This window comes from Hyperolius riggenbachi, chromosome 3 (assembly GCF_040937935.1).
Source record: "Hyperolius riggenbachi isolate aHypRig1 chromosome 3, aHypRig1.pri, whole genome shotgun sequence".
Lineage (NCBI taxonomy): Eukaryota > Metazoa > Chordata > Amphibia > Anura > Hyperoliidae > Hyperolius > Hyperolius riggenbachi.
In genome coordinates, this window is record NC_090648.1 from 88,916,610 (window position 1) to 88,934,837 (window position 18,228).

The 18,228-nt window shown below is 46.6% G+C and overlaps 2 protein-coding genes across 3 annotated transcripts in view; both read left to right on the top strand.

Annotated features, from left to right (window-relative positions):
• Positions 1 to 298: 298 nt before the first annotated feature.
• Positions 299 to 18,228, top strand: part of LOC137562814 (cAMP-dependent protein kinase catalytic subunit alpha) — a 120,271-nt gene continuing 102,341 nt past the window's right edge. The window contains exon 1 of one of the 2 annotated variants that reach the window (XM_068274529.1): positions 299 to 501. The gene's annotated coding sequence lies outside the window, so the exon portion shown is untranslated. The other variant, XM_068274530.1, reaches the window with a different exon arrangement.
• LOC137562812 (uncharacterized) lies at positions 15,211 to 18,044 on the top strand. Its single transcript, XM_068274526.1, has 2 exons — positions 15,211 to 15,408; positions 15,763 to 18,044. The coding sequence occupies exon 2, from the start codon at positions 15,837 to 15,839 to the stop codon at positions 17,814 to 17,816; it is 1,980 nt and encodes a 659-aa protein (XP_068130627.1). The 5' UTR covers positions 15,211 to 15,408; positions 15,763 to 15,836; the 3' UTR covers positions 17,817 to 18,044.

An 18,228-nucleotide genomic window follows, 5' to 3' on the forward strand; every position in this document is an offset into this window, starting at 1 on the left:
CAACTAGCGAGGAACTGCATGAACCAGCATGCCCCCATCACCCGCACTGTACTCAACATGAGAAGAATGACACGCCTGGCCATCGTTTGGTGACAGCAGCAATGCATCCTGTCCCCTTTAAAAGGCGGAGCGTACATGCTTGCTATAAATAGCGCAGTGACGTCGCCGGTGTAGCTGGCCCCAGTCAATGACACATCCCAATGTCCCGCCCCTTTCCCGTCAATCAAATGTCCTCAGCCAAGACGAACGCGAGAGGGCGGAGCCCCCGGTTTCCCACGCCCTGACATTGGTTTGTAACCGGCGTGACGTCACGCTCGCCGTCTCCTGGGTGACCAGAGAGGAGGAGGCCGGACACTCCGAACCGAGCGGCCGGAAAGGGGTGGCTGCTCGCGACGGAAAGAGGTCACCGCTGATTGGACGTCGCCGCCGACTGTGCTGCGGGGCTGCGGAGAGGATTGGCTGACGTTTGTTGAATGACGCCAGCGGAGGCGTGGCCAGCAGGTGAGCGGGGTCCTGGAGGTATCGCAGAGGAGGAGGGAAGAGGCTCCGCGGTGACGGGAGAGGCCGAGCGGCGGCTCTGGGGTCTGGCCGGTAGGAGGAGGAGGCCGGGGTGGCCGGGACACGGGGAGGGCGGCGGGGTGAGGCCTGGCTGCCCGGACACATGACAGTGGGGGAACAGGCCTCATCCGGCCCGCTATACAGGCACGGGATGCTGGAGGGATGGAGCCGGGGCCTCCCAGCTGTCTGATGCATATTCCTTGTGTCTGTGTATATAGGAGTGGCTATAACCTCATCCTGGACAGAGATCCATCCTTCTCTGTGTACATACTGTGTGTGTATATGGGGACAGATCACATTATCCTGTGTGTAACCATACAAGGATCACCCCCTGCTCCTCTGTCTCCTGTGTGTATATGGGGACAGATCACATCTCCCTCTGTGTCCCCACTGTGTGTATATGGAGACAGAGATCCATCCTCCTCTGTGTATATGGGGACAGATCACATTATCCTGTGTGTAACTATACAAGGATCACCCCCCTGCTCCTCTGTGTATCTGTGTTTGTATGGGGACAGATCAAATCTCCCTCTGTGTCTCCTGTGTGTGTATGGGGACCGATCAAATCTCCCTCTGTGACTCCTGTGTGTGTGTGTATGGGGACCGATCAAATCTCCCTCTGTGACTCCTGTGTGTGTATGGGGACCGATCAAATCTCCCTCTGTGACTCCTGTGTGTGTATGGGGACAGATCAAATCTCCCTCTGTGTCTCCTGTGTGTGTATGGATACAGATCAAATCTCCCTCTGTGTCTCCTGTGTGTGTATGGGGACAGATCAAATCTCCCTCTGTGTCTCCTGTGTGTGTATGGGGACAGATCAAATCTCCCTCTGTGTCTCCTGTGTGTGTATGGGGACAGATCAAATCTCCCTCTGTGTCTCCTGTGTGTGTATGGGGACAGATCAAATCTCCCTCTGTGTCTCCTGTGTGTGTATGGGGACAGATCAAATCTCCCTCTGTGTCTCCTGTGTGTGTATGGGGACAGATCAAATCTCCCTCTGTGTCTCCTGTGTGTGTATGGGGACAGATCAAATCTCCCTCTGTGTCTCCTGTGTGTGTATGGGGACAGATCAAATCTCCCTCTGTCTCCTGTGTGTGTATGGGGACAGATCACATCTCCCTCTGTGTCTCCTGCGTGTGTATGGGGACAGATCACATCTCCCTCTGTGTTTCCTGTGTGTGTATGGGGACAGATCACATCTCCCTCTGTGTATCTATACAGGAATCACCCATTGTGTGTGTGTGTGTGTGTGTGTATGTGTATGTATGGGGACAGATCCCATCTCCCTCCGTGTACCTGTGTGTGAATGGGGACAGATCCCATCTCCCTTTGTGTATTTGTACAGGGATCACCTGTCTATATGGGGACAGATCTCATCTTCCTCCATGTATCTAACACACTCACACTCTCCTCTGTGTTACAACTTGTGTGTATCTGTGTATTCATACAGGGATCACCTCATGGTCCCATGTGTCCCTACAGTGTGTATATGGGGACAGATCACATCTCCCTCTGTGTATCCTTACAGGGATCACCCCCTGCCAATCTAGCTCTGTGTCCATACTGTGTGTATTTGGGATCAGATCACATCTCCCTATGTGTAGTTGTACAGAGATCACCTCCTACTCTTCCATTTCCATTCATATGTCCTGACTCGTGTTTATACATTTTTACATATATTAATATTAAACATACACACATTGTCTGCCCCCCCCCCCCCTCTATATGTACACAAAGACAATCCTCTCCTCTGTGTACTGTATGTAATTTGCCTTGTGCATGTGTTCTTTTTTTATATGCAGGAAAGATAATCCCCTATTATGAAGTGTGTGCCTGTATGTGTCTATATGCTCTGTGTCTGTATGTAATGTACAGGGATAACCTCCTTCACTGTGTGTACTGTATATTCAAGGCTCTCATCTTCATTCATGTGTATGTTTATGCATGAATGTATATAATGAGATCACGTCCTAATGTGTCTGTATACACAGAGATCACACCTCCTCCCATGTGTGTATGTGCATAAACCGAGATCACACATTCTTTTGTGTGTGTGTGTAAATCTTTCATATCAATTTATGTGTATTTTTATTATATCGGATTTATATAGCATCCGTATCTTCTATGGAGCGTTATGATAGGCAATACACAGTATTTATTAACACACCAATGATTAGATTATCAGTAGTGTTTTGTGGTAGGTCTGAAATGACTGGGGTACAGTCAGGAACTGAGCAGCATATAATAATAATAAAAATAATAATAGATTTCATAATGGGGATCCAGACAGACAGGGGAGATCCGGGACATCTGTATGCCCTTTAAACTTGTGGTGGAAATGATAATTAACAGTTGTTTAGGTTAAGGAACTTATTAGAGTGGTCCAGGAAAGACTGTATGTTTGCCTGATAAGATGAGGTTTCAGGCTGAGCTTAAAGGATACAAGAGACTAAAGGTGGCCATACACTGGCCCGATTCCCGGCCGTTTCGACAGCAGATTCGATCCTGGAATCGAATCTGCTGCCAATCGTTCGCGGTAAACGCCGCCGACGATCCGATTTCCTCCCGAAATCGGATCGGTCCGTCGATCGCGCCGTGCGGGAAATTACCCTCGATCGCCCGCGGGTAAAGTGCGCGTCGCTAGCGGCGGCCGATCCGATGAAAAATACATTACCTGATGCGGGCTCCCGGGCGTCTTCTCAGCGCTGCACCCGCTCCATCCCGGCGCTTCCTGGGTCACTGCAGTGACCCAGGAAGTTCAAATAGAGGGCGCTCTATTTGAACTTCCTGGTCACGGAGTGACACAGGAAGCGCCGAGATGGAGCCGGAACAGAGCCGTGCAGCGCGGAGAAGATGCCCGGGAGCCAGCGTCAGGTAATGTATGCGCGGGGGGAGGACAGGCGGCAGGAGCAGCTGAACAGATTGTGATCGGTTTCAGGCTGAAATCGATTCACAATCTGTTTGCAGTAAAGGCAGCCATACGATCCCTATCTGATCAGATTCGATCAGATAGGGATCTGTCAGCTGGTCGATCTGATTGCACATCGACCAGTGTATGGCTGCCTTTAACACCATAAAAGTTGTATACATACCTGGGGCTTCCTCCAGCCCCATCCACACGGATCGCTCCCATGCCGCCGTCCTCAGTCAGCTCTGTTGCCGGTAACGGGTCCCATAACTTCTGCCAGTTGCGGCCAGTCTGACGCAAGAGAAGTGCGATCTCTACTTATCTCTTGCGTAGGCTGGCCGCGACTGGCTAAAGTTACGGGACCCGATACCGCAGCTGGAGAAGGCTGAGGATGGTGGCGTGGGGGCGATCTGTGCGGATGGGGCTGGAGGAAACCCCAGGTATGTGAAAAAAAAACTTTTATGGTATCTTGTCTCTGGTACACTTTAAAGTTAAAGCTGCTAAGTGTTTACAAGTGCTAAATAGGGATGGTCAATGAGCTGCAAATCGTTCTGAGCTGATAAAGGATTGTATAAATTCTGTGTGGAAATGTATGCAGCTTGAAAATGGACTCCTGTCAAGAGGAAATTCTATTGGTCCATTTTAAAAATGCATATGTTAGTGAACAGAATTTGCATAATCCTGCATCAACTCAGAATTATTTTTGTCTCATGTACCATCCCTAGTCTTCAATAGATTGTGGAAGGCCAAGTTCTAGAGAAAAGTGCATGGCAGCAGGTCACTGGACATGTTAAAAAAGGGCCTGTGCTTTCCTCTGAGCCCATTCACACGTTTGATTCTGTCTGTCGAAGACAACCTTGACAAGTAACATTTTTAGGCGAAGGATGGTTTAGGCCTGGAACCAACAGGCTGTATTTTAAAGCTGTTCATGTTTTGCCAGTGATCGGGTAAGCGATATGGCAGTGGAACCCTATGAGGGTGCTTTTACTGCAACTCTTGCTTTCGGCGATCAGACTGCATTTTTGGAACAATCACATTGACTGAATGCAAGCCCAAATTATTCATCGCTGCATGAATCGTAGGGAAATTGCAGCAGTGCGTTGCAATTTTCCGCAAAGAGCCAGCAGTGGTTCCCAGGCCACACGTTGCAATTTTCCATCAGATTGATGGTCAAATCAATTATTTCTGACAGGTCCAATCTGATTTCTGATAGATTTTTGTACAGAAGTGATCGGAAAATCCATCAGAAAAATTATCGGAAATCGCATCGGCCCTGTCAAAAATAATAAATTCGACCGTCAATCTGATGGAAAATTGCATTGTGTGTACCAGGCATATTACCATTCCTCCAACAGACTAGCAAGCATCCCCTACCCCAAACAGATCTGTGGAGTCGGAAGTTGAGGAGTCAGAGCAATTTTGGGTACCTGGAGTTGGTGGTTTCAGTAAACTGAAGAGTCGGATGATTTCTGTACTGACTCCACAGCCCTGCTCCCAAGTGCAGAGGATACTGCAACAGACCCTCAGAGGTTCAGGGTATCCATACTAAACGGCATGCTACATGGATATACTGCTTCAGCAAGCGTGATGCAAGCTTGAGAAGAGGTGACTAGTGTATACAGAGATCACATTTCCTTTGGGTTTTAAAGGGATCTTATCCTCCTGTGTGTATAGAGAAATCACTTCCTCCCTGTGTGTGAACAGAGATCATATTCTCCTGTGTGTGTATATACAGCGATCACTTCCTCTTCTATGCACATATACAGGGATGGCAGCTTCCTCATTCTGTGTATACAGGGATTACATTGTATGTCTGCTGGGATTATGTACTGCTGGGATCATCCCTCTTTTCATTTGCCTGCTGGAATTACACGTGTGTGTTGTGTGGCCAGAGATTTTCGTATACGTTTCTGTTAGGGGGGAAGGGGGTATATCACTTACTGTTCTGTGACTACAGATATTATCTGGTGTGTTTTATATAAGAAGTGCATCTTGTTGTGAAAACTTTTCCTTCTGTGCTTATTGCCACATAACAGGAAATGTCTAGAAGCTAATCAGAATGAGATGTTATTCAATTATCCAGCAGCTGATGAATAATTATGTACGCCGGCATCTTCTAGAGCGCTGTACAGAGTACAGCAGACAGCAGTGGGTACATACATATACAAATACATAAGTTGGTCATATTTCAGGCGACTTGGTGGCCCATTGACCATCTGATTTTTATTATTATCCAATCGGTGCTGCCAAGTGCATGCCTGATCGACGGTGCAACCAGTTGTGGACCGAAATTGGTTGCATGTATGGATTGGACGTGCTGCAAGATGTACGGGCAAAATGCTCAATCGTGTGCATGGCGGTAACGGTGTACAATATCGGAATGAGCAACACTGTCCCCTCCCTCTAATGTAAAGTGTGTCGGGTACAGTAAACGTTACCTGTCTGTGTCCGCTGTCTCCGTCTGCATGCATGCGCCCCACGGGGTGGCCAGTGTAACATGGGTGCGTGTGTGACTTAACACACGCCCATGTACACGCCGGAAACCACATGGGGTGTGTGTATGCAGATTGCGGACAAAGACAGGTAAAGTATACTGCACGGGGGGGAGTCATATTTTTAATTTAGGAGCAACAAGGGGCAGTGTGGCGGCGGATGCAGCGTCGAGGCCGATTCCTGAGAGATTTCTCGGCTTGTGGTGTATGGGGCAGGCAACAGATCTCAGTCAGATTCAATCAGAGAAAGATCTGTCTCGATCAATCTTCCCATATAGGGATTTTACTTAAGAGGAATGTTCGCGAAAATCTTAAAATTTAAAACGCATACAAATAAGAAATACATTTCTTCCAGAGTAAAATGAGCCATAAATTACTTTTCTCCTATGTTGCTGTCACTTACAGTAGGTAGTAGAAATCTGACGTTACCGACAGATTTTTGGACTAGCCCATCTTTTCATAGGGAGGTTCTCAGGGTTTTCTTTATTTTTAAAAGCACTTAGTGAATGGAAGTTGCTCCGTCCAACTGCCAAAATAGTGTGTAGCGAGCAGGGAGGCTGGCCAGCATCTTTGTGTAAATCATTTTCAGGGAATGTCTTTATAAAGAATAAAGGCCATGCTGAGAATCCCTCATGAAGAGATGGACTAGCCCAAAATCTGTCGGTAATGTCAGATTTCTACTACCTGCTGTAAGTGACAGCAACATAGGAGAAAAGTAATGTATGGCTCATCTTACTCTGGGAGAAATGTACTTCTTATTTGTATGTGTTTTACATTTTAAGATTTTCACAATGGTTCCTTTTTTAGTAGTAATCAAAATACAAAAAATACAGCACCTAACTCTGTGAAGTAAAAGGAAAACAATCGGGGGGCTGTGTAATCATGATGTCCTTCCTGGCCTCGGTCATGCGCTGTAGGACGCGTGCAGCCAGGCCAGTGCAGGCGCAGTGATGCCTGACTCCGGTAACCCGGACGATGCTCCCGGGGAAGCGGTGGCCATCAGGACAGCAACCCCTACTTGCTTGCTTCCCCCCCCCCTAATGTTTTTGGCTCTGCTATCCTTTAAACCCAGTCAGAGTGGATGGTAAAGACCGCCTGCGCTGAGATTCTAGGTAGCATCATTGCATAGTGGGTGTACAGCGGTTGCCTAAAGATCTGGCAATGCTGAAGCTACCCCCAAGTGCATTTTCTCCCCTTTCACCCGATCCGTGGGAAGCCACACCGTTGTACGCTGCATATCATACCTGGACCTCCCTCCATAGCAACAAATGTGATGCTATTCTCCAGGCTGGTGTGGCGTCTGTACATTATTGGGCCGCAAACTGTCACTTGAGGGATCGAGTCCACCACACGTGTCATCGATTGACACACTGTTCACCCAACAGAAAAAGTGACTTATTGCTGCTGAACACGGCTGTACCTTCTCTGACATGACTTTATAGGGGAGACAGCGTTCAACCACCCGGCCAGTGCTCGGGAGCAGCTGACAAGCAGTGAATTCACCACCATAGCCCTTCTGAGGATAAGGTTGCTTATTGCACTCAGGTGTGTTGTGGATGTTGTTCTGCTCCTGTCTATCTACCTACACTAATGAGCAATTCTTAATCCCCATCCCTCAGAAAATGGGTAATCTCTGTTAGCATACAATCATTACTTTACTCATAAGAACTGTGAATTAGGGATTTATTGCTGGGAGTAAAAGTACAGTACCTTATATTGCTGGCAGTAACTGCCAGAATTTTCCTTAATCTTCCTGGCTTGTAAAAAACATAATTGTGGTAATTGTGTGGTGTGCATGCCTAAACACCGTGTATGTATCTTGCTGCATGCCAGCAGAGCATCATGTTTCATACTGCATTCTATTAAGCTACCAACACAGTGGCCGTTGCTTTACGTTCCCTGTAGCAGCAGGAATGCAATGGATCGAAACAGTTGTTGGTTGTGGAACTGCACTGAAGTGGCCAGAACCCTTGTCAGTCAATGGGAACCACATTTTAAAAAAAGAGACAGATACTTACCCAAGGAGCGGGAAGGCTCTGGGTCCTATAGAGCCTTCCCGCTCCTCTCCTGGTCCCCTCGTTCCAGTGCTGGCTCCCCCGGTAGCAGTATTTGACTAATTTAGTCAAATACTGCTTTACCCGGCCGAAGGAGGCTTCGGAAGTCTTCAGGGAGCCCGAGTGCTCCTGAAGAAGGGCGGCCCTGTACTGCACCTGCGCAAGCACGCTCTCTTGCAAGCTCACGCCTGTGCAGTATGGAGCCGCACGTCTTCGGGAGGACACGGCTCCCGAAGACTTCCAAATACCCTTTCGGTGGGGGATTGAAACGGGGGGAGCCAGCACAGGACAGAGGGCACCGAGAGAGGAGAGGGAAGGCTCTATACGACCCAGAGCCTTCCCTCTCCTTAGGTAAGTATTTGCTTCATTTTTTTTTTAAATGCGGTTCCTATTCACTTTAAAGGGACTACTATTGCGAAAATGCTAAAATTTCAAATGCATGTAAACGCATACAAATGAGAAGTATGTTTCTTCCAAAGTAAAATGAGCCATAAATGACTTTTCTCCTATTTTGCTGTCACTTGCTGTAGGCAGTAATAATCTGACCTTACCGACAGGTTTTGGACTAGTCCATCTCCACATAGGGGATTCTCAGCATGCCCTTTATAATTTATAAAGACACTCTGCAAAAGATTTATACAAAGACTAGTTGACCTAAGCCCGTTTAAAAACGGGCTCTGGGTCTCTTCACGCGCCACTGCCGCCAGTCAGTGCACGCGCACCCACCCACAAAAAAAACACGGACACACAGACAGGGAAAGAGGATGACGCAAGGAACAGTTAGGTTTTATTGTATAGGATTCTGGCCAGCCTCCTTGCTCCCTGCACACTTATTTGGCAGTTGGATAGAGCAACTGCTATTTACGAAGTGCTTTTGAAAATAAAGAAAGCTCTGGGAATCCACCATGAGTAGAGGGGCTAGTCCAAAACCTGTTGGTTCTGTCAGATTTGAAGTACCTGCTGCAAGCGACAGAAGCATAGAAAAAAGTAATTTATGGCTTATTTTACTCTAGGAGAAAGGTACTTCTCACTTGTATGTGTTGATATGTATCGTAATTTTTAGCATTTTCACGATAGTGGTCCTTCAATGGGTAAGATGTGCAGCACCTTCCGTCCATGGATTGGGACAGTGGCGCTGCACATTATGCTCACATTGCATTGGGTACAGTGAGGCATACAGTCTATGGAAAATAATCTCCACCTTGGTGCTCAGATTTGGCTAACCTGGTATAGGTAGCTGTTGCCGGTGCTCTTTCTCTGCAGGTACACCACTCCTGCCAAGTAAGTACTCCACCAATATATAAAAAGGCACTCCACAGGCTTTAAACTTGCGTTTGTGGTTTATTGAACAAGACACACTGCATGTTACGAGTCTCCTGACCCTTCCTCAAGTCTGAGTGGAAAATATGCTTCACACTTGCTGTTAACGCACACGGTTAGCAGTAACACACTGCACCCACCGCGTTACAATGCCGCGACCCGTTATATCGCAACACTACCGCCAAACTGTGGTGCATTGCAGTGCGGTAAGCCGTGTTACAAAGATGCGGTTACACTGCAACAGATCACTGTGAACGTGGCCTAAAGGGATATTATAACCAGCCATTGATTTTGTTATATCTCCGTGATTGTTTTTTGTTATTATAGCCTGTCTCGTTTTTTTCTGTTTTGGTAGCTTTGCCTTAGAGCTCAGTTACTTTTTTATGGTGTTTTAATACAAGTGCAAGATTTTTCTATAAGGTTTTAGTCTCCTTTTTCAATATATACGTTGCATATTCTGAAAAATAAGTCACATAGCAGCCTGCCCGCCCATTGCCGCGTACAGTCCATAGACTTTATGCTTGTACTACTGCAGGCAGTGTATTGTTCTGGTGGGGCTCATTGCACCGCACAACTACCAGTGTAAAAGGCCCTATTAGGCAGGGGACACACTTGACAGTTTTTGTGCGCGAGAACTCATGTCAGTCAATGGGTAGTTCACACATTGGGTTTGATTCACTATACTGTGCTAACTCATAGCACGGCCATGCTAGCGGTTTGCGCGAATTTTCTCACACAAACGCAAATTTGCGATTGCGCACAAAAACGTGGGCAAAAATGCTAGCACGGCCGTGCTATGAATTAGCGCGGTTTAGTTAATCAAGCCCAATGTATTGACATCTGCAGGATAATTCTGCACATTTTGTCAGTTTTCTCTATTAATTACATTAGCTGCAGTGAAAAAAATGTGCGCGTTTTTCTGCATACAAACACACATGGTATGCCGAAAATTCATTCAGAAAAAAACAGGGCTGTGGATTCGCTACAAAACTCATCCAACTCAGATTCCTCAGTTTATGAAAATATACCGTATTTTTCGGACTATAAGACGCTCCGGACCATAAGACGCACCCAGGTTTAGAGGACAAAAAGGGGGGATATAAAAAATTATATACTAAACCTGGTGCGTCCATAGTGCAGGAGTATCTTATGGAGCCTTTTTTCCCCAAGCTGTCTATCATTATGCAGGTTTCCTTTACAGGAAGCTCACATTATATTGTTCCCCATGTGCATTTTCCTACCCACAACATAGTCGCTGCAAAAAGGAGTCTGGGCAGATGCGCACACAAACAGCTTTTGTTTGGTGTTGTACTGTACTGAGAGTCTGTCCATAAACTTACAGATATTTGGTAATCTTCTATGGAAGCTGTGATCGGCAGTAACATTTGTGCTACTGCCTAGAGTACTCTATGCTTACATAGATTAAGAGGTGGCAGTAGCCAACTGGCAGTACCATGCACGACCCTCCCCTGTCCTGGATGATGGTCTGCATTCATAGGAATTATGGTAGTTTAAGCTGAGGTCCCCGGACATGTCTTGCTTTACCGATCTACTCACTCTCCCTCATTGCTGCTGCCACTGCCATGATGGACACGCTCTGGCTGGGATGAAGCAGATCTGCTGCACGTGATGCCCAGGCATGTATAACGTGACCACTCACCTCGCACTCATTGCTGCCGCCACTGCCCCAATGGACACAGCTGGGGCAGCTGTTGCTTGGCCCGTCCGATCGTGCTACCTTGGTACTGCACCGGCATCTCTTCCCGCAGCTTGGGTCCAGCAACACCGCGTGTGTGGAAATCATGCTCTCACACGTGCAGAAGGTATGAGAGGCGGGGCAGAGCAGCGGTGATGACCGGGATAGAGAACGGCATGTGTGCAAGCTAAGTAAGTAGAGCACCGGCGACCAGTGGGAGTGGGGAGAACACTGGCCATGTGTGCAGGAACACATCGGAGTAGCGGTGACAAGCGGCATGGAGAGCGGAATGTGAAGAGGTTAGCAGAGGGAGGCGACCAGCGGGGGTGCGGAGAACACTGGCCACTTGTGCGGGAACAGAGTAGCGGTGACAAGCGGGAGGGTGAACACTGGCCACAGGAGGTCATCAGAGTGGGGTCCAGCACACTGTAAGCAGGCAGAGGGGGTTGAGTTAGTGAACCGGACATGGCACGCTGGAAGGAGGATACAGGAAGAATGCAGGACTCAGAGCTTACGGCTGTATACGTGAGGGCTTCCACTGTGTCCTGCACTTGCTTGTGGGGGGACACTTTACTGCACATTCGGACTATAAGACACAGGGTCTTTTTCTCCCCTCTTTTGGGGGAGAAAAAGTGCGTCTTATATTCCGAAAAATACGGTACACTCTGACTCGAACTCCAGGTACCCAAAATGGCTCAAACTCTGACTCCTTAGTCTAATAGTTACCAGGGCTGTGGATTTGGTACAGAAATCATCCGACTCCTTAGCTTATGAAACCTCCAACTCCGGTACCCAAAATTGCTTCGACTCTACAGCCCTGAGAAAAACGCACACAGAAAACTGAAAGACAAGTGTATCCCCCTACCTAAAGGTGGCCACACACCATACAATTTTTTTTTTAAATATCTGTTCAATTTAAGAATTGCTATCAATTTTTCTGACTGATTGGTCATCTTTTTGAAATGTTACAATGTACCACACACGTATGTTCAATTTTTCCCCAATTATGTTTATGATTGGAAACTCTGACAAAATTGCTAGGGTGTGTATATAAATAAACTGACAATCTAACACACACCATACAATCTTTAGAAAGAATGAAGAAAAATATCTGGCATTCCGGATCGATAAAAATCGAAGAAAACTGGAAATCCGATCGGATTTTTCAGTCAAATGAAAAAAACTTTTGCTTTTTTTCAGGCCACCTTAAAATGCAATGGAAATAATGCAAAATGAGTCTTAACCACTTTACCCCCAGTGGGACGGATTTCTCTGTCCCTTTTTCCACCCTGTTACCACCAAAGGTTCGCTCGTCCACGCGCCCCCGCGCTCGTGCACGCCGCCGCCCGCTTGCCCGGAGATCAATGAACGGGAAAAACCTTTCCCGTTCGTCGATCTAAGCCCCCCGCAATGATCGCAGCGCGATCATTGTGAAAAAAAAATTTGCCCAGCCTCCCTGAACTTCCTGCAAGCGTACTTCCTGTACGCTTGCAGGTACTTCCTGTACGCTTGCAGGTCACATAAACAAAAACTTACTGTGGCCATCTTGTGGCCAAATAGTAAAACTACACCCTAAAGCATTTTGCATATACAAATACATTAGTTATACATTAAAAATTAACTCATTACCTCCCACACTCCCCAATTTTTTTGTTTTTATAATAATAATAAAAAAAATTCAATTAAAAAAAATACATAAATAGTTACCTTAGGGACTGAACTTTTTAAAATATTTATGTCAAGAGGGTATAACACTGTTACTTTATACGCTATGGGCTTGTAATTAGGGATGGACGCAAAACTGAAAAAAATGCACCTTTATTTCCCAGAACGTCCTCCTGACAGCACCCCTCCTATGAGACTTGTCTCCCTCCCAAACTTTGGACAGGAAGCTAGAAGATACAAATTTGCATAACAGGCAGGCAGGAGTAGTATATAAAGATGTTACTCACAAAAGGTATTCAGTTGTTTTTCCTGTCCCGGACGGGACGCTTTGAGAGGTCTCCAGGTGCTACTACGTCAGGCGGCGAGTGCAGCGTGCAGCGCGGGCATAGTAAGGCTGAGCAGGGGACTCAGCTGGTCCAGCGCACAGCGTGGAGGAGGCTTCTCCTAGAGATGCGGAAGCTTTATGGCGGCAGGAGCGCGAAACCGGAAGTTCCGGGTGGAAGTGACGTCATGCGCATGCGTCCCGCATGACGAGTCAGCTGACGGCATAGCGGCAGGGGCCGCGGCGGTGTTAAGATTGACTTCAGCTGCAGGTAATTAACAGGGGTATATATATGTGAATGTTAGCCACGATCACCATTGCTGTCGGTGATCATGGAGGACGCTGTAGGCCCTTCTCCTCTGACTTCTGCGGAGTCTGGCGCTATCCCCTCTCTGGTGAGCTGTAATTTTTCAGGCTTTGAGGGAGTTGATTTGTAATCATAGGTCCACCTTGTAAGGCTGACAGTCTGTCTTTATTTCTTTTTAGCCGAAAGCCCCAAAAGGTGATAAAGACAAAGACAAGGCTGTGTCTCAGCAAGGTCAAGGGGGACAATCTTCTGGTAGAACTGAGAAACGCTGTGTTATGTGCAACTCTCGCTTCTATTCTTCCTCTACGAAGAAACTGTGCCAGTCTTGTAGAGAGAAGGTGGTAAAGGAGGAATCCCCAGTGGTATTTAAGGACTTGATGGGATGGATGCGGTCTGAGATGGCCTCGGCCATTAAAGAGATAAAGGATTCAGCAATGGCGGAATCTACAGTTCCTTCTACTTCTGCTGCTGATACTGTGCCTGCTCCCTTACCAGCCCCGGTGATTGAGGGGCACAGTCAGTTAGAGGCTTCACCTCATCAAGTTGCAGCTAAACGTAAAAGAAAGGATAATGAATCAGGGGATTCAGATTTATCTGGAGAGGAAGGAGAGATTTCATCTTTGGAGGAGATTTCTGGGGAGGAGGAGGAAAACCCAGAGGTTACTCAAAAGTTTGCTTTCGCACCCAACTTAATGAAAGACTTGTTATCGGCAATGCAAAATACTATGGGGATAACAGTGGAGCGGAAATCTTTGACCCCCTTGGATCAGATGTACGTGAGTTTGGCGGAACCCCAGAATTGTTTCATCCCAGTCTATTCCTCTCTAAAGTCAATGATTGGGAAGGAGTGGGATGACCCTGAAAGGAGGGCATTTTGGCCCAAGTCTCTTTCTCGTCGTTATCCTTTCAGTCCGGAAGATCAAAAATTCTGGGGTCCGGTTCCCAAACTGGACCCGTCGTTTTCAAGGGTGTCGAGAAAATCCGATTTGCAGTTTGAGAACTTTGGGAATTTAAAAGACCCCATTGATAAAAAGATGGACAATCTGTTGCGTAGAGCTTGGGAGTCAGCATCTTTAACATTTAAACCAGCAGTGGCATCCACGGCAGTGGGACGATCCCTTAAAGCTTGGCTCACGCAGACTCAGTCTAAGATAGCTTCGGGGGTGCCCAGAGAAGAAATTTTAGAGGACTTTCCAGATTTGTTTAACGCTACTAATTACTTAACTGATGCAGCGGATGATACGGTTAAATTAACGGCCAGAACAACTGCCCTTGTCAACTCGGCAAGGAGAGGTATATGGGTAAAAACATGGCAGGGGGACAATTCGTCTCGCTCCAAGTTGTGTGGTTTGCCCTGTGAAGGTGAACTGTTATTTGGTTCAAAGCTAGACCAGACGCTAGAGAGAACCTCAGATTATAAGAAAAATTTTCCGACCAAAAAGAGAGCTTTTCAGTACAGGGGCCCAGCTCGCAGCGGCAACAAGGAACCTGAGGCAAAGATCCCACCTAAAAAGAAGTGGATTCCAAATAGAAACCAAAAAGGGAAGGCTCTTTTTCCCCGGTCCAACCAACCCAATAAGCAATGACGCCAGTATTCCAGTAGGGGGAAGGCTTTCCCACTACTACGAAACATGGTGCCAGCGGTTCACAAGTCAGTGGCTCTTGAAAATAGTGTTGGAAGGTTACAAGATAGAATTCGAGTATCCCCCACCCCTGCAGTATGTGGTAACTCCACAGCCAAAATCACCAGACCAAAGGAAGGCATTACAGGAGGAGGTTGCTTCCCTTCTGGGAAAAAAGAGTGATCCGAGAGGTACCATCCTGCCAGAGAGGCCAAGGGTTCTACTCACCAGTTTTTCTGATAAAAAAGCCTCAGGGAACCTTCAGATTTATTCTAAATTTAAAGGGGTTGAACAGGGCCGTAAAATACAGGAAGTTTCGAATGGACAATGTGAAGTCTGTAATAACCCTGTTGCAAAAAGACTGTTTTCTAGCTTCTCTGGACCTCAAAGATGCCTACCTGCATGTACCAGTTCATCTAGAGTCCCAGCAATTCCTAAGATTTGCAATTCACCTACAAGAAGAGGTAAGACATTTCCAATTTAATGTGTTACCTTTTGGGCTAGCTTCATCACCTTGGCTGTTCACAAAGGTGATGGCAGAAGTTTTGGCAGTCTTGAGGTGTAGGTCCATTAACATCATTGCTTACCTAGATGATTTATTGATTTGGGGTAATTCTTTACAGTCTGTAAGTGATCAGGTTAAGATATGCATTGATAGTCTAGAGTCTTTAGGCTGGTTAATTAACTGGTCAAAATCGGCGCTAATACCCAGCCAATCTATGGAATATCTGGGGTTTATTTTTTCCTCCCGCCAGCAAAGAGTATTTCTCCCAGAAAGAAAAGTTTCGGCAGTACTTAATTCTGTTCTTTCTTTTCAGAAATCAAGGTCCATCAGTATAAGAAAAGCCATGGCACTTCTCGGTCTGTTAAGCTCAGTCTTCCCTGCAGTACAATGGGGTCAATTCCATGCCAGGAACCTGCAGTTGTGGATACTAAGGAGCTGGAACAGGAACATTTCAGCACTAGAAAGGAAGATTCTGATCCCATACGGTGTGAAAGTGTCGTTAAACTGGTGGCAGGAACTGTCTCACCTATCGGAAGGCCGCATGTGGTTTTTTCCAGTACAAAGAATCATAACGACGGATGCCAGTACGTGGGGGTGGGGCGCTCACATGGACTCTCTACCAGCACAAGGGCAGTGGTCCAGGGCTATGGCAATAAGATCCTCCAACAGCAGAGAACTGGAAGCAGTATGGAGAAGCCTTCAATTCTTCAAGGATCAAATCAATCAGTGTCATGTCCTGATCAGGTCCGACAACAGCAGTGTAGTGGCTTACCTGAATCATCAGGGAGGAACAAGAAGTCGTCGGTTGTGGTCTCAGACAGCAAGGATTCTGCATTGGGCAGAGAGCAACTTAACATCCGTCAGAGCAGTTCATTTGAAGGGGACTTGCAATGTTGTGGCAGACTATCTCAGCAGGTCAGCGATATTACAAGACGAGTGGTCTCTGAATCCAGAAGTATTTGTTCAGATCAGCCAGGCATGGGGCACCCCTGCAGTAGACTTATTCGCAAGGAGACAAAATTCAAAGTGTCTAAAGTTTTGCTCCCTGTATCCAAAGGACAATCCGTGGGAAATAGACGCTTTCTCGATAGAGTGGCGGTTGAACCTGATGTATGCATTTCCCCCAATACCTCTGATATCAAGGGTTCTGAACAAGATTATGCAGGACAGAGCACAAGTAATTCTCATAGTACCTTTCTGGCCGAAAAGACCGTGGTTTGCTCTGTTACAGAATTTAGCGATGTGTCAACCAATAATGTTACCAGTCAGAACAGATTTGTTGTCGCAGGGCCCAGTTCTTCACCCGGACTTCAAGCGTCTTCACCTTTCAGCATGGAGATTGAGTGGGGAATCCTGAAATCAAAGGGGTTTTCGGATAAACTTTCTGAAACGTTAATACAATCCCGCAAGAAGGTGACGAGGCAGATTTATCAGAAGACATGGAAAATTTACTGTGAATGGTGTACAAGGAAAGAGAAGGATTCTAGACTTTCCGCCTCAGCTCTGGAATTTCTTCAGGATGGATTTCAGATGGGGTTAAGTTCCAGCACTCTTAAAGTTCAGACAGCAGCTTTGAGTGTATATTTAGAGAGAAGATTAGCTCAGGAGGAGTTTTTTCTTCGTTTTTTTCAGGGAATTAAACGTCTCAGGCCTGTGGTGATATCTAAGGTGCCCCCTTGGGACTTGAATGTGGTGTTACAGAGTCTTTGTGAACATCCCTTTGAGCCTCTGGATCAGATTCCAGATAAATTTCTGACGTTGAAAACGGCCTTTCTTCTGGCAATCACCACAGCCAGGAGAGTCAGCGAACTTCAGGCCTTATCCATTAAGCCACCTTATTGTACCATCTCGGAGGATAGGATTACTCTACGTCCAGACTTTGCATTCCTTCCTAAAGTGACTTCAAAGTTTCATCGATCTCAGGAGATCTTTCTGCCATCATTCTGTGATAAACCAACTAATGAAAAGGAGAGGAAGCTTCATTGTTTGGATGTTAGAAGGTGTATCCTTCATTATCTTGAAAGGACTGCATCTTGGAGAAGATCAGATGCCTTGTTGGTGCTGTTTGCGGGGAAATTCAAGGGGAGGCAAGCCTCTAAGACATCAATTGCAAGATGGATCAGACAAACTATCACCGCGGCTTATCAGACTCAAGGGAGGCCTTTACCGACCTCAATTAAAGCTCACTCCACAAGAAGTGTATCAACATCTTGGGCAGAGAGGGCAGGCGCCTCGATAGAGCAGATTTGCAGAGCGGCCACCTGGTCCAGCCAAAATACGTTTGTCAAACATTATAGACTAAACTTATTAGCCAATACTGATCTAGCATTCGGAAGAAAGGTGTTGCAGGCAGTAGTCCCTCCCTAACTTATAATGTTCTTGTTTATCGTCTCATAGGAGGGGTGCTGTCAGGAGGACGTTCTGGGAAAGCCAAGCTTACCTCGGGTAATGTCTTTTCCAGTAGTCCGAGTGACAGCACCCCTCCGGCCCACCCTAATAAAGGGCATAATTAAATTAATCGTTTCAGCAGCATTTGGTGTCCGTGTCTTTTTTTATAACTGAATACCTTTTGTGAGTAACATCTTTATATACTACTCCTGCCTGCCTGTTATGCAAATTTGTATCTTCTAGCTTCCTGTCCAAAGTTTGGGAGGGAGACAAGTCTCATAGGAGGGGTGCTGTCACTCGGACTACTGGAAAAGACATTACCCGAGGTAAGCTTGGCTTTTCAAATAAAATATTGGCACCAAACATTGTTATAGGGACATAATTTAAACGG

Bases quoted from the DNA above. Each gene is read 5' to 3' on its own strand.
- LOC137562812 (XM_068274526.1), top strand. From the start codon at position 15,837: ATGGGGTCAATTCCATGCCAGGAACCTGCAGTTGTGGATACTAAGGAG.